Consider the following 15,093-nt stretch of genomic DNA (forward strand, 5'->3'; position numbering starts at 1 on the left):
TATGAATACCTTACTAGGTGCCCACAAAGCTACAGTCCCACAATTGAGTAAAAAGGCCATACTGGTTAAAAGATGGACCTGGTTTAAAAGGGAAGTGAGGGAAGCTATAAAAAATAAAAACATATAATAAATGAAAGAAAAGGGAAGCTGATAGGAATTAATATAAATCAGAAGTTGGGAATTATAGAGAATTGATAAGGAAAGCAAAGGGATCTATGGCCAGCAGAGTGAAGGACAATAAGAAGGACTTTTAAAATATATTAGGAACCAAAAATACCTCACAATGCTATTGATCCATTACTAGATAAAAATGGTAGAATTATCAATAATAATGCAGAAAAGGCAGAAGTGTTCAATGACTATTTCTGTTCTGTATTTGAATAAAAACATATGCTATAGTCTCATCAAAAGGTGATGGTAACACTTTTTCCATTCCACTAGTATCTCTGGAGGATGTTAAACAGAAGCTACTACATTTAAACATTTTTAAATCAGCAGATCCAGATAACTTGCATCCATGAGTTTTAAAAGAGCCTGCTGAGGAGATGGACCGTTCATGTTGATTTTCAATAAGTCTTAGAGCACTGTAAAAGTTCCAAAAGACTGGAAGGCTCCAGGCACCAGCTGACCAAGCATGTGCTTGGGACGGCACCTTAGAAGGGGCGGCCAATGTTGGGGTGGCGGAGGGCACTCGCGGTGTTTTTGTTTTTTGTTTTTGTTCGGGGTTTTTTTTGTTTGTTTCGGCCCGGCAGTCAGTTGGGCGGCGCGGGCTGGCGCTCCGGGGGTTTGGCCGGCCCGGCGAGGCGCTCAGGGGGGTTGGCCGGCCTGGCGAGGCGCGGCGCTCCGGGGGTTTGGGCGGCCCGGCGAGGCGCTTGGCGCTCGGGGCGTTTGGGCGGCCCAGTGCAGCATCCGGGAGGTGGGCGGGGGTTTGGCCGGCCCGGCAAGGAGCTCCGGGGATTTGGCTGGCCCGGCGCGGCGCTGGGGGGAATGAGGGGATCGGCGGCGCTGTGGGGGGGTGTTACGGTGCGGCGGCGCTCTTCTATTTTGACAGGGGCGGCAAAAAAGTTAGAGCCGGCCCTGCCTGCAGCATCGACAGGTTCGGCCGATCACAGCTCCCACTGGCCGCAGTTCGCCGTTCCAGGCCAATGGTGGCCAGCACATCTCTCAGCCTGCGCGGCTTCCCCCAGGCCCCATTGGCCTGGAATGGTGAACTGCGGCTAGTGGGAGCTGCGATCGGCCAAACCTGCGGATGCTGCAGGTAAACAAACCGTCCCGTCCCTCCAGCGGATTTCACTGATGGGCCACATGCCAAAGGTTGCTGATCCCTGAATTAGAATGATATAAAGTTAACATGGCACATATTAAATAGATTAAAAACTGGCTAGTTGATATGTCTCAAAATGTAATTATAAATGGGGAATCATCATCAAGCAGGTGTGTTTCTAGTAGGGTCCCACAGGGATCGGTTCTTGGCCCTACACTATCCAACAGTTTTATCAGTGACCTGAAAGAAAAGGTAAGTTTGCAGATGACACAACAACTGGGGGAGTGGTAAATAATGAAGAGGACAGGTCACTGATTCAGTGTGATCTGGATTACTTGGTAAACTGGATGCAAGCAAACAATATGTGTTTTAATATGATTAACTCTACAGTACTTGTATTAGGTAAATTGAAAAATACTATTTCTTTTGTTTTTTCAGTGCAAATATTTGTAATCAAAAATAAATATAAAGTGAGCATTGTACACTTTGCATTCCATGTTGTAATTGAAATCAATATATTTGAAAATGTAGAAAACATCCAAAAATATTTAAATAAATGGTATTCTATTATTGTTTAACAGCGCGATAAATCGCACAGTTAATCACAATTAATTTTTTTTAATCGCTTCACAGCCCTGCTTTAAACAGGTTGACAGGAGAGCCTGTTAATATTTCTTCCTTGCTGGCTCATATCCATTTAGGATTCAGAAAAACAGAATCATCTGTAGAGTGTTGAATTTACAAGCACATTGTCCTGCTTCTCATGAGTCCTAAGTGAAAATGATTAGAACTCTATAAAAGAATTACAGAAATCACAGGTAGAAGATTAGAGATGTAAAACACGCAGCAGGTCATCTAGCATATCTTTTTGCAGTAGCAAGGAAGAAAAGATATTAATCAAGAAAGAAAAACATATTCCTTTCTTTGCATTTTACCTAACCTTGCTTTCAATGAGCTTTCCACACTATTCTCACTAAAGACTTCTTTGGAGTGAACATTCAATCCATGTTAAGGCAATTTTGGCAGAAATACACAACTGCACCGTGCAGGGTGCCTTTTTAGGTGAATTGCAGAATGATCCATTAGAATTAAATTTTCAGAAGCAACTGAAGTTATGATTGTAAACTTAGGTTGAGCATTTACATGAAATCTAAAATATCTTGACCAAATTTCATTTTAGGTAATTACATTGCACCTACCTTACATTTCTCATGTGTTTTCAGTTGGTGGGTAAAGTGGTTCTTATGTAGTGTGTTTTGTAAGGTGCTGGGATCCTTCTTTATTAAAGGTACTGTATTAATGTGAACTATTATTAGCTAATCAATACAAATGTAATTGTTTTCCCTATAGGTCTGTAATGTAACAGTCCATATCACCATCAGACAGTCCATATCACCATCATCATCAAATTAAATTTAAGCCCTTGTTAATGCAATAACAATAAATGCATAAAGGATCACAAGAAAAATATAACATATCTTACTTCATGCAGAGAGTGATATTGTTCATAATAGGATGCAGAACTGCGGGGGCTGACTGTGTCATTGACAGTTTGTTTTTTGATAACTCCTTGAATATCGTCCATCAAAACTCTGAACAACAAACAAAGAGCATAAACCATTCTTAAGCAGTGTCGCCAATAGGCTTGAATTTCTGATTTAATATCTTCACAGCAAGAAATAAGAATCATACTTGTATCGAATGGTGGATCGGTTTAGCTCAGCTTTCACATCATCTATATCGGACACATTAACATAGAAATGGACTTCTTTGTTCTTCACAATGTTTTCAGCCGAAACAGGTTGCCAGAGAACAACCTACAAAGTTTCCAAGAACATTTTTTTCAAAAGGAAAGAAAAAATACTTTACCATTTAGTAAACATTCTGAACATGATCAAAACACAATACATGTCTTCAATCTACTAGGTCATGTGTGGGAAGCAGTTTTATGTTTCACGTGTTGTGCTGTCACATCATGCTACTGCTAAAAATGAAAAGTGTATGGGTAAGAAAAATTTATAATAACAGCTGAATATAAATTCATAAATCAAGAACAAAGGCAGGAACATCACCTTTCATGAGATAATATTACTAGTTTAATATATCTGTTTAGCTGATTATTACAATCCAAATCCTCAAATCAGTGGAGGGTTATTTTTCCTGAGGGTATTTGGGGAATTAATGCAGCTCAGACTAGTCATTGCAGTTATTCTATTCAGTGATTACTTTGATTATAGATGAACCAAATGCCAGAAGGGATTTCAAAATAAATTCAGATGAAGCAGCAATATAAAGGGGCCTAGAGAGATTAAAATTGGGCAGAAAATAAAATGAAATTAATTTTAGTAAAATGAAAGTTAATAAAACGAAATTTAATGAAATAAAATAATCTGAAACTCAGCTATTCAGTGGGAGATTGAAAACTGGGAAGCAATAATGTTGAAAAGACTTAGGAGTGGTAGTGGACAGCAAATTAGACATGAATTTATATTGCGAAAAAAGGCCAGTGCAATTTTTTTGCTTCATATTCAAAATCAACATGTCATGCTCTCCTTGGATCTGGTGCAACTACACTCTGAATATTGTATTCATTTTGGTGCACCATATAGGACTATGTTAATTACAGGCACCAACTTTCCAATGTGCTGGGGGGTGCTTGACCCAGGGGAGAAAGGGGGAAGTGCTGATCAGCGGGGCCCACAGATGGGCAGGAGGCACTGGGGGGGAAAAGGCTCCAGCCCCAGAGCACCCATGGAGTTGGCACCTATGATGTTAATGCAAACTAGGTACTTTTTAGTTCACACCAGCAGCATCCACATGGGGCAGTTAGCACCCAACATTTTGGTGTGCTCTGCAATTCATACCACCATAGTCTGCACTGCAGTGCAATGTAGCTAGAGCCTTTGGAACAACCAATGTAGAGAAAGCCTCTGGAGAATATATTCTAAATTTTAAACAAAATTAAGGGCCAGAGTCCCAAAGGTACTTGGGTACCTAGTTGCCTCTTTAGGTGCTTATGTCCACCATTAGAGGCTGGTGACATTCTCAAAACTAGTGCTTAGCTTCTGCCTAACCCAATAGGCACCTACATTGCTGCTGCTGGTCATGCACAAAACTGCCTTTGTCCTGATGCCACCCCATAGCTAATGAGCTACTTGGAGACCTAGCACAAGCCAAAGCCCTAGCAGTCCCCAAGCGGGATTCTCAAACTGTGTGTTTCCTTGCCTATCTTGCCAGCAGGGCCTGATCCCATGGTCATGTGCACAGCACACCTTCAGTCTTAGGCCTGCGTGCACGTATACACACACACACACACACTACATGTTCAGAATACCTAGTAGTTAGGGCACTCACCACATTTAAATCCCCACTCTGCCTAATTTGGAGTAGGGACTTGAACCCAGTTCTGCTTACATCTCAGGTGAGTGCCCTAATCACCGGGCTATTAGGTATACTGAGCTGGGTTTTTCTCAACCTCTCCTGCTGGAGCTGTTCCACTTTGTATAAAATAATTAAATATTTATTGTAACAGGGACTTGAACCGGAGTCTCCCACCTCCCAGCTAAGTGCCCTGACTTTTGACCTATAAAGTTAGTCTTCCACTGACTCAGTGAATAGTTAATTATTCATATAAATTGGAACAGCTTCAGCAGGCGACAGAGAGAGAGCATGCAAGACCTACCCCAGAATACCTCATAGCATGGTGATGAGAGCACTCACCTAGGATTCAGGAGACCTGGGTTAAAGTCCCTGCTCTAAATCAGGCTGAGTGGGAACTCAAAGCTGGTTTTCTTACATCCCACAGAAGTGCCCTAACTATTGGGCATTCTGGGCACACACACTTTTTAAAAAATAATAATAAGGGGGTCGTTCTATTTTTCTGTGAGAAAGTGCTGCCCTGGTGCAGAGTTCCAGGCAGTGGGAGACATCTAAGGCCAGATCAATGGGAGGTAGGTACCTAAATACATTTGAAAACCTGGGCTATAAGCCCCACACTTTTCCTCTGCTATATTCTGGCAATTAATTCCACAGGCTAAATGTTTATTGTGTGAAAAACTATTTCCTTTATCGGTTATCCTTAAATGTTACATGTTCTGAAACCTTTCACTTTTCCTCCCTTCTGGCTGGCTTAGGCTGCTTCTCACTCTTCTTTTAGGGTTTGTCTACACTTAAAATGTGACAGTGGCTCAGCTGTGCTGTAGCACTTCAGTGTAGACACTACCTCTGCCCATGGTAGCTAGGGTCGACAGAAGAATTCTTCCATCTGACCTAGCACTGTCTACATAGGGACTTAGATCAGTTTAACTACACCACACAGGGGTGTGGACCCGGGTCAAGACACAAAACATTGAGAGTTGCAATGCCTATGTCCCCTATATAAATCTAGCCTGGGGTGCCTATCTCAGGGGCAGACTAGGGGTAAGGCCTGCAACATAGGCTCCTGGGGCTGGAGCACCCACGGGGAAAAAATAGAGGGTGCTCAGAACCCACTGGCAGCCCCGCAGGTCAGCATCTCTTCCTTCACCCCAAGTGCCTCCTGCCTGCCAGCGGCCCCACCTATCGGCTCCTCCCCTTCCTCCCAGTGGCTCCCACCTGCCGTGATCAGCTGTTCCAGGGTGTTCAGGAGGCACTTGGGGAGAAGGGGGAGGAGTGAGGGCTGGGAAGAGTCAGGGTGCATGGGGGCAGGGCTTTGGGGGAAGAGGTGGAAAGGGGTGGGGTCTGAGGAGGAGTGGGGGGGTCAAGCATCCCCCTGCCCCCCGGCACATTAGAAAAGCGGCACCTCTGGCCTGCAATGCCTAAGTACCTTTGTGAATCTAGCCCTCAATGTATAGTATAGGCAGGACAATAGAGGTTTACATTAGTTTTAAGGAGACGTATCATACAATCTGAATGCAATCAATTAAGCTGCTAGATCTTGAATACCCATTATGAAGGCCATATTCAAAGGTGAATCTAAATCTGGAGGGAGTGTAAACTGGTGTAACTTACACTTTCTTTCCAGGCCCCCTAAAATATATATTGCAGCAACTTACTTATTTGTTCAATAACCACTTTAAGAACATGCAACATTTACCCCTTCTAGTACATATATCTCTAAATCTGGCCTACTAAGTCTGAGTATAAGGAAGTACAATGAAGTCTAAGTTGGCATAACTAAGTTAGCAGAGAGTCTAGCAGATGAATGAAGTAATACAGGTAACATAGGAATTGTCAGAATGGCTCAGACCATTGTCCAGTATCCTGTCACCAAAAGTGGCCAGTACTAAGTACATCAGAGGTAGACACAAGAAACTCTGTAGGAGGCAGTGATGGGCTAACTTTCCCTCAGAGGGGGGTTAGCTTATGCCCAAAAGCTATGACAGTTTATATCCGTTCCAAAACTCTTGTTAATTTTCAGATATTTATTAGTATAACTCTGTCAGTGTACAATGCTTTGCTGAATCCTGCCAACCTCTTGACCCCAGTGATATCTTCTGGCAATAAATTCTACAGGCTAACTACGTATTGTGTGAAAAACTATTTCCTTTGTCAGTTATCCTTAAACGTTACATATTCTGAAAGCTTTCAGTTTCAATAGACATTTTTTGTTCTTATATTAGGAGTGGTCAGTCTATCTTCTATATACCATTAATTACTAAAGGCAGTACTACCTATATTTAAGGTTGTCTGATATTTCCCATTATAAGACCCTGTTTTCAAATGCATTTGCTTTTAATTTTGCCAAACTGGTCTGCTAAATTGAGGTGAAATTTTCCATGCCATATGACAGCCTCAGGCTGATTTTTATTTTTTAAGTTTCAGCTAAAATAGCTCAGCTGTTTCTGCAAATAAGAATTCATTGTTTTGCCCATGTTAAAAAAGTTCTTACAGCTGTTTAATTAAGAAGCTTTAGTGCCCTCATGCTTTGGAGCAGGGACTTGAAATTTGGCATAGGGTTGACCTTTGTGTCAAGGATGTGCCTTTTGGCGTCCCCATGAAAATCCTTCCAAATGTGGCCAAGTTATAACCCTCTGAACATTCTCAGTTCACACATGATCTGTGGAGACTAGTTAGAATTTGGCAGGAAAATTCACTGAGCATGCTTCAACCCAGTACTGTAGGAGTTGAGCAAGACTTTCCCTTTGTGATGCTGGAAATCAAATGCCAGCTTTGGCCAAGGTCATAGGCATTAGCTAAGAACTGACAAACTCATAGCTGGAAACCAAACCAGCTCACCTGTATGTTAATTTTGTTCAAAATAGGTATTAGTCCTAGAAGAATGTGTTTAGACACTATGAAATGCTTGTAAGTTACTTCATGCATTAATCTCATTTGTAACATCTGCATTCCATGCTAAAAGGTAAAATATAAATTTGTTTTATAATTGTAAAATGCCTGCTCTGACCTTGTGAGCGCAGATGGAAAGAGTAGTTCCTCTGCCCAACAAGAAGGACTATGAAGATTTAATGGGCCATCTATAAAAAGCTAAGACTGGAAGATGGAAAAGGGCAAATATAGTGCCCATCTATAAAAAGGGAAATAAAAACAACCCAGGAAACTACAGACCAGTTAGTTTAACTTCTGTGCCAGGGAAGATAATGGAGCAAGTAATTAAGGAAATCATCTGCAAACACTTGGAAGGTGGTAAGGTGATAGGGAATAGCCAGCATGGATTTGTAAAGAACAAATCATGTCAAACCAATCTGATAGCTTTCTTTGATAGGATAATGAGTCTTGTGGATAAGGGAGAAATGGTGGATGTGGTATACCTAGACTTTAGTAAGGCATTTGATACGGTCTCGCATGATATTCTTATCGATAAATTAGGCGAATACAACTTAGACTATAAGATGGGAGGCAGCAGAAGGGAGACTGGAGCTGGTGTGGAGGAGGTGGATAGGAGCAGTTGGTGATGGAAATAAGAAGCAGGAGGGAGGGTAGGATAGGGGAAGGGCGGGAGGGCGACAGGTGTCAGGGGAGCAAATTGGACAGAGACAGGCTATGGGCACAGGGACTGTTAAAGGCTCTTGTGATCGGGGACACATCAGCAATCCTGGTAATGACACTGAATAGGGAAATGGTTATGCTTTTCATTACGGGGTGCTGACTTCAAATGAAAATATGATAAAATAATGGGGGAAGTGCTTTAGAAGAAATTTGGATGCCTTATTTTAATTAAATGCTCTTCCCTGTAATAGCAGATGGAAATCACAAAATCCTGCTGGTGTTCTATGAGATTATTAGTTCTAGATGAAGAGAGTCTTATCATCTAAACTCTGTCTTTAGTGAAACACCATCAAGTACTGTAATATCCAATCCTGCGTGTCGGGGTCCTAGAAGTCATACAGTTAGAAATTGCATTAGCTTATACTCCTGGGACTTCCTGACAAATTATTTTACCAACCATCACATGTCAGTACTTCATCATCTTTGTTTTGTTGCTGCTACTATACAAAATCAATTACATAATTCTGAAATCGGGTGCTTGATATAATGTGATAAAATGTTATCAGTCAGCGGAATCTGCTCATCTCAATCAGTAGACATTAAAATGATGGAAATAAAGCATCCATTGTGCTTCTACAAACTAGAAAAATATATAACATAAGAGAATGAAAGGGGGAGCTAAATCTTCCTCCCAGTGGATGGCATTGGCATGCCTGAGAGCAGAATTTGGCCTAGAGTTTATAGAGAACAAATTACCTCAAAGTTGGTGGTTAAATTCTGAAGGAATTCAGCTTGTCTGTCTGATCGTGGGAGAGCCCATAATACTTGATCACTGGAAAGAAAAAGACATTCAGAAAAAGCAAAGGCTTGAGTGTGTGCATGGAAGCATTCTGTATTGATGTACAAGTCTGAACAGTCCGTCTCAGTCTCAATTGGCTTCTCTGACTTGGGTGCTAGTGGAGCCGAAGGAGGTTCAAGCAATGAAAATGCTGGGCCAGATTCTATCCCCTACTTGGGGTCCCTTTACATTGCTGAAAAGCCCCTGGATCTCCCCAAAACAGAGCAGCCCCCAGCTGATAAAAAGCTGAAGTAGACAGCTCTTACACTGCTCTCCCATAGCCCTAGGGTGTGTCTGGAACCAGCCTGACCTATTTTAGAGCAGCCTGAGCCTGTAAAGGACATCAGGGCTGGGGTATAACTGGTCCCAGGATTAGGAAGCTGCAACTAGCTCTTATGCTGCAGTCCCCAGAGGATGCTGAGTACAGCAGAGAAACTGGCCCTCTCTCTTTACTTGTTGAGGTCATACTGTGAGCTCCTGATGGCATGTCTTGGATTGCCACAAAATATGAATATGCTCTTCCTTACACATATTAAAGGTGCCCCAGCTCTCTTTTCTTCCCAGTGCCCAATCCTGTCCATCTCCCCCTTCCTTTGCTCCCCTCCCCTATACTGACCTGCTCCTCTCTCTCATTCTTTACAGATACTGATACTCATCATCCTGCTTGAAACCCATAGCCAGAGTGGCTAGCTGTCTGTTGTGCCAATTAGTGCCCCAGTTGTTCAGTCCAGGGCTAGGTGTCCTTCCTCTGACTGTATCCCTCACCCAAATCAGTGCCTGTTCACCACTGTAGGGAGGGACTGAGACGGGAAGCAGACCAGAGATGTACACACGCTGCTGACTGGGAGTTAAGAAATAACTTTCAACCCCTATGTAAGTGCAGAACAGTGGTGGTTTGAATGCACCCTTATCAGGGAGTTAGGAGAAGTTTGAAATAACATGTGTGTATCAGTGATGCCAAGGGTTGGCTGTCCTTAAGAGTGAGATTTATAGCCCCAAAGAGTCAGGTGGTCTGTTAGGTCATTGCTTAAGACAGGGACTCTCATCTTTGATCCTTGGTAACATCCAATAGTCCAGGTTTTTAATCCAATCAGCACTTAATAGTTTGTTTTAAAATGTGCACTGTTTAATATTGCATATGGAACACTTAAATGTCCTCATTCATAGTAAGTCTAGGGCATGTGGGAACTCCAGATGCAATGCAAAACAGTGGATTTTAATAAAAACAATTATTTGCTGGTTGGAACAAAAACCTGGATGGCTGACAATCCCTGAGACATGAATTTGTCCAGTGTGGTTTAAATTTTGAACTGTATTTTGCAAAACCCGCCATCTTTTGATCAAGTCCTGCTCGTTTTTGGGGTGAACTCAGATTTTTTTTGACTGCCAAGTATTCACACACACAAACAACCTCCCCACCCCTCCACGTAACTTCTTCTCTCCTCTTGTGCGCGTATAGAACGCGGGCCTGTAGTTTCTATGATTACCACAGTACACAAGTTTGGAAAGTGGCTTTCCAAGCTCTAAGCCCTGTGCCTGTGGCCCTAGATATATTGTTGTCTCTTACAGTGCCTGAGTAAAAATATTTTAAATCTTTATATATTTACTCAAAATGAATGGGATAAGCTTAGGAATCTGTGTGAGAGTGAGATAGCTTGCTAATGAATGAGTCTCACACCCAGTGAAAAAGACTTGACATGTCTGGTGTATAAGTAGGTATGGGAAGCGAGGAGAGGAGCCGGTGCAGGTCTGAGCCCCATTTCCATTTTCTTGGAGTGGAAGCGGTTGACCCAGAAACCCCATGGAGTTGGTGACAGTGCATGAGGCAAGCTCTTGAAGGATGACTGACAACACCATTTCAGAAAATTGCCCTTAAAACAAAACAGACAGGGCTCTCAAAACACGTAGTTTTAATCTGTGGATCATGATTGTCACAACCCACTGTTGTGATTTATTTCTAGCTGTGACCTGACTGAGGCTAGCAACCAAGTGATTTATCATTTCTGCTTTTAGCTGTGCTCCACACAATCACTGTTGTTTCTCAGGAAGAACCAACTATGTGCCAGCCTTTCCTCTCCCCCCCCCCCAAATCATACGAGAGAGAGAATCAAACAGCAATTAGAGTTATGAAGCACTGGCTACTTGCCCACTTCTCAGGGCAAGTGCACTACATAACTTGTGACTGGGGTTGTTTTGAAAAGGAGCTTGTCTCCTGGTGCTGCTATCTACCATGGGAGTTAATTTTACAACGGGTGCCTGAACTGGGCTGCCTGCATGTGACTTCTTCATGTAGTTTCCATTGCTCACTATAGTGCAAAGTATTACAATGAGGTAACTGTTGTGTATTCATACCACTATCTTCTGTTGGATGGAATCAGAACTGCTCAGCTAACTGTTATAGGCATTAAATTAGTCAACAGTTAATGGAGATTCTCCTATAACTTATGCTGGAGGGGCCTGTGCTTTTGGAGCAAAAGGATCTGAGTTCTGTCGTTACTGCTGTTGTGAAATTTGAGATACTATGGTGTGCACCCTGGAGACAATTGTGAAATCCTACTGATAGATTTGGAGGACAGGAACTGAGAATTCTTATCCTAGACCCTCTCCAATCTGGCTTCTGTCACTTTCCCATAACTGAAACCACTGTCGCCAAAGTCTCTAATGACCTCTTCCTAGCCAAATCTAGAACTAGTACTCCATCCTCATCCTCCTTGACGTGTCAGCTACCTTTTACATCATTGAACATGCTTTTCTTCTTGAAACACAGTCCTCCCTGGGTTTCCATGACTTTGTTCTCTCCTGGCTTTTCTCTAGTTGCTTTTCAGTGTGTCTATCAAGGGATCCTCCCCATCCCCCCTCCAACTTCCTATGGGTATTCCATAGGGCTCTGTCCTTGGTCCCTTTTTCATCTTCCTCTGCACCTTAGCTCTGGGTAATCTTATGTGCAAAGACAAATTCAACTACCATTTCCATGCTGTGTAGATTGATAGGAAAGGCCATATCATAGATATGCTATCCAGAAAGAATCTGCATGATTTATACATAGAGTTGATATGATGATCCAGGATCCCTCTCTACTCCAGACCTGTCTCCTTCTGTCCAAACTAAAATTTCAGACTGTTTCTTTGACATCTTCTCGTGGATGTCTAGTTGCCAATTCAAACTCAAAACAGAGCTCTTAATCTTCCCCGCAACCTCTCCCCACCATCTCCTTTCTCAATAATTGTGGACACCACCACCATCCTGCCTGTCATTCAGGCTTGTAACCTGGATGTCATCTTTGACTCAGACCTCTCTCTAGATCATCATATCAAGCACCACGCCTAAGAGGGCCCCGCGCCTTAGGCACCTTTTTAATTTTTAATTTTTTTTTTTACATACCCGGCGGCGGTCCGGGTCTTCGGCAGCACTTCGGCAACGGGGGAGAGGGGCCTTCACTTGCTCTGGGTCTTCAGCGGCATTTTGGCAGTGGGGGGTCTGGAGCAAGTGAAGGACGCCCCACCACTGAAGTGCCACCGAAGACCCGGACCGCCGCCGGGTATTCAAATCGGGCCCCACAGTTCCTAAAGCCAGCCCTGCTTGTACTCCCTCATCAGTCAGTCCATATCCATGTGTTGTCATTTATCTTCTACATAGATTGCAAGCTCTCTTTTTGTTCTGTTTGTACATTGCCTAGCATAAAGGAATCCTGGTGTACAACTAGGTCTCTTGGGCACCATAATACAAATAGTAAATAAGAATAAGAGGTGGCCAGGGATTTGTTACAGCTTCTTTCTGGCAGCCATGAGTGTCCTTAATCTCACCAAATATGTGTCTTGCTTTCCTCCACTACTCATGGCTTGTATATGTGACACATAAAATTGTCCCTCATGACTAGGAATTAAGATATTTCATGACAATGGAGAACAGAGTTATGAACAATGGAGTCTGTTCCCTTCCACACACCTTTTAGGTGCTGTAAAACAGTCTCCACCTTTATCCCCTCCCTAAAACAGTTCAGTGAGATGGACACATTCCAGTGTTGACAACTTTCATGATCTTATCACTAGTCTTGCAGTATTTGGCATTTTTCTTAAAGGTCTACCTTCTGGAATCATGCTACAGGCTTTGTGGTTACAGAGAAAAGCCTGGAAATGTGATCCCTAAATGCTCTGACACCAGTAGTCAAATAAAATAGATTAGTTTTGAAAACTCACAACTTTTCAGCCAATTTCAATGTTTTTAGGGGACCTGACTCATGATTTTTGAACACTTGGGGTTGGAAATACTGCATTTTTTCTGACTACGCCAAATCTTAAATATTCTGTTTAAACATTAAAAAAAGCTTCAACTGGTGTAAATTGGTGTAGTTCCATTGACTTCACCCAAAGGTTATTTTAATGAGCCTGTCCACTTCCTTCCCTATTTATCCCATTGTGTATAACCAGTTGTAACCTGTATTTAGGTAACCATTGGAAAATGAGATTACAACACAAGGCAATAAAAACAATCTTGTGTTTAGGGCACAAGATGAGGAGCCAGAAGACCTGGATCTAGCTTCTATTCCCAGTTCTGCCACAAACTTTTAGTGTGAACCTGAGTAAGTCACATAAGAGTGTTGTGAGGTTTAATTCATTAATATTTGTGTAGCGGTTTGATATCTTCTGATGGTGGGTGCTATTTCATCATGATTATTTTTGTTACTGGGTTTGCTCAATATAGTTACAAGTTGCATTATCTTTTTATCTCCACATATCACAGTGTTTCAGGTTTTAAAACCATCTGAATATTAGAAAATATCATCTTTTTGGCTGTTTTTGTTTCTGGCATCTGTTTGCATGTTTTTACTAGAGCTTTTTGGTTTCAGGCCATTTCTGAGGTTTATCAATAGGTAGCAATAAAGCTGCTTCTCAGATGTCATACAAGGATGAAATGGTTATTCGAAAATGAATTATGGCAGGAAAAAACAATCATAAAAACTCTTTTAGAAAGAAAACAGATTGTTAGCACTTTCAGAAATGGTTTCTATTTCCACTTCAAGAAGTAATTCATTTAAAGCCTTGTTTTAAGGCAAATGAAGCAAATTATTTTTTCCCATTAAACTTAAGTATGCCATTTAACTGCATTCCAGAGCACTGACTGAACAGAATTGATTTGCACTTAGACCAAAAAGAATAGTTTTAATATGATTAAAAACATAGGATTTATGGTTGCAAAGGAGACATATATTAATTTCATTGCCTACGTCATCTATATATTATATTGATCTATACATCCAATTACAAATACAATAAATAACCTTAGATCTTTGTAAAATGTTTGTTTATACCAGTAGGAGATATTATGGTTCAGCCAGACAGCCTTCCATACCCACACCCACTAAAATACAGATAGCACCAGGAGTTTGTTACCTTTGAAAAGTGAAGACATGCTTCTGTTGAATGCAGATAGCTAGGGTGACAAATAGGAGGTAAAACTTCATCTCAACAGCATCTGCCATGAAATCAAGTGTAGTTAGAGAAGCCAAGGGTTCAGGACCTACACTATTGATTTCTAAAACCATTATTTGAAGAGTGGTTAAAATTTAATACTGTCACTCTTCTCTGTCCCCCGCTTCCTGTGGTTGAGTAAATGTGACTTAATTCCTGTGGGAGATTCTGTTCATACTGATGAAGCAAATACTAGAAGGGACATGGTACATTTTAATCATTTTCATATTGACGAGTCACTTTGTCTTCTGAGCTTTTAAATCATTTTATTGTGGCTACAAAACTCGGGCCTAAACAAAAAAGCCACATTGATACCTAAGTTGTTAATGTTATTCTATACAGCATACAGGAAATCATGGTCTAATGTGAAACAGGGATGGTGCTCTCAGTCCAAACAGATAGATATCCATGTTATTCACTCACTACTTCAGATCAGGATTGGAACACATCTCCTAGTCCTGCTTCAACCACAGCTGACCTTGCCCACTTTTGGTGCTGCATTGGCCAACTCCAGCAGAGCGGGGACCGTGGGCTACTTGCATTGCTGCACCCCCTCTCTTGGGAGATTTTCCTTTGCTGATCCCCAAAGCCTGGAT

At 41.9% G+C, this 15,093-nt stretch overlaps 1 protein-coding gene across 1 annotated transcript in view; it reads right to left on the reverse strand.

Moving 5' to 3' along the window:
• CPB2 (carboxypeptidase B2) overlaps positions 1-14,643 on the reverse strand; it is a 31,425-nt gene extending 16,782 nt beyond the window's left edge. Inside the window, exons 1-4 of the mRNA XM_024104436.3 lie at positions 14,420-14,643; positions 8,948-9,023; positions 2,957-3,081; positions 2,748-2,856 (exon numbers count right to left, since the gene is read on the reverse strand). Coding sequence (XP_023960204.2) covers positions 2,748-2,856; positions 2,957-3,081; positions 8,948-9,023; positions 14,420-14,571 — 462 coding nt within the window. The 5' untranslated portion in view covers positions 14,572-14,643. The remainder of the gene's footprint in view (positions 1-2,747; positions 2,857-2,956; positions 3,082-8,947; positions 9,024-14,419) is intronic.
• Positions 14,644-15,093: the final 450 nt, after the last annotated feature.

The sequence above is a fragment of the Chrysemys picta genome, chromosome 1 (genome assembly GCF_011386835.1).
Source record: "Chrysemys picta bellii isolate R12L10 chromosome 1, ASM1138683v2, whole genome shotgun sequence".
NCBI classification, from domain to species: Eukaryota; Metazoa; Chordata; order Testudines; family Emydidae; genus Chrysemys; species Chrysemys picta.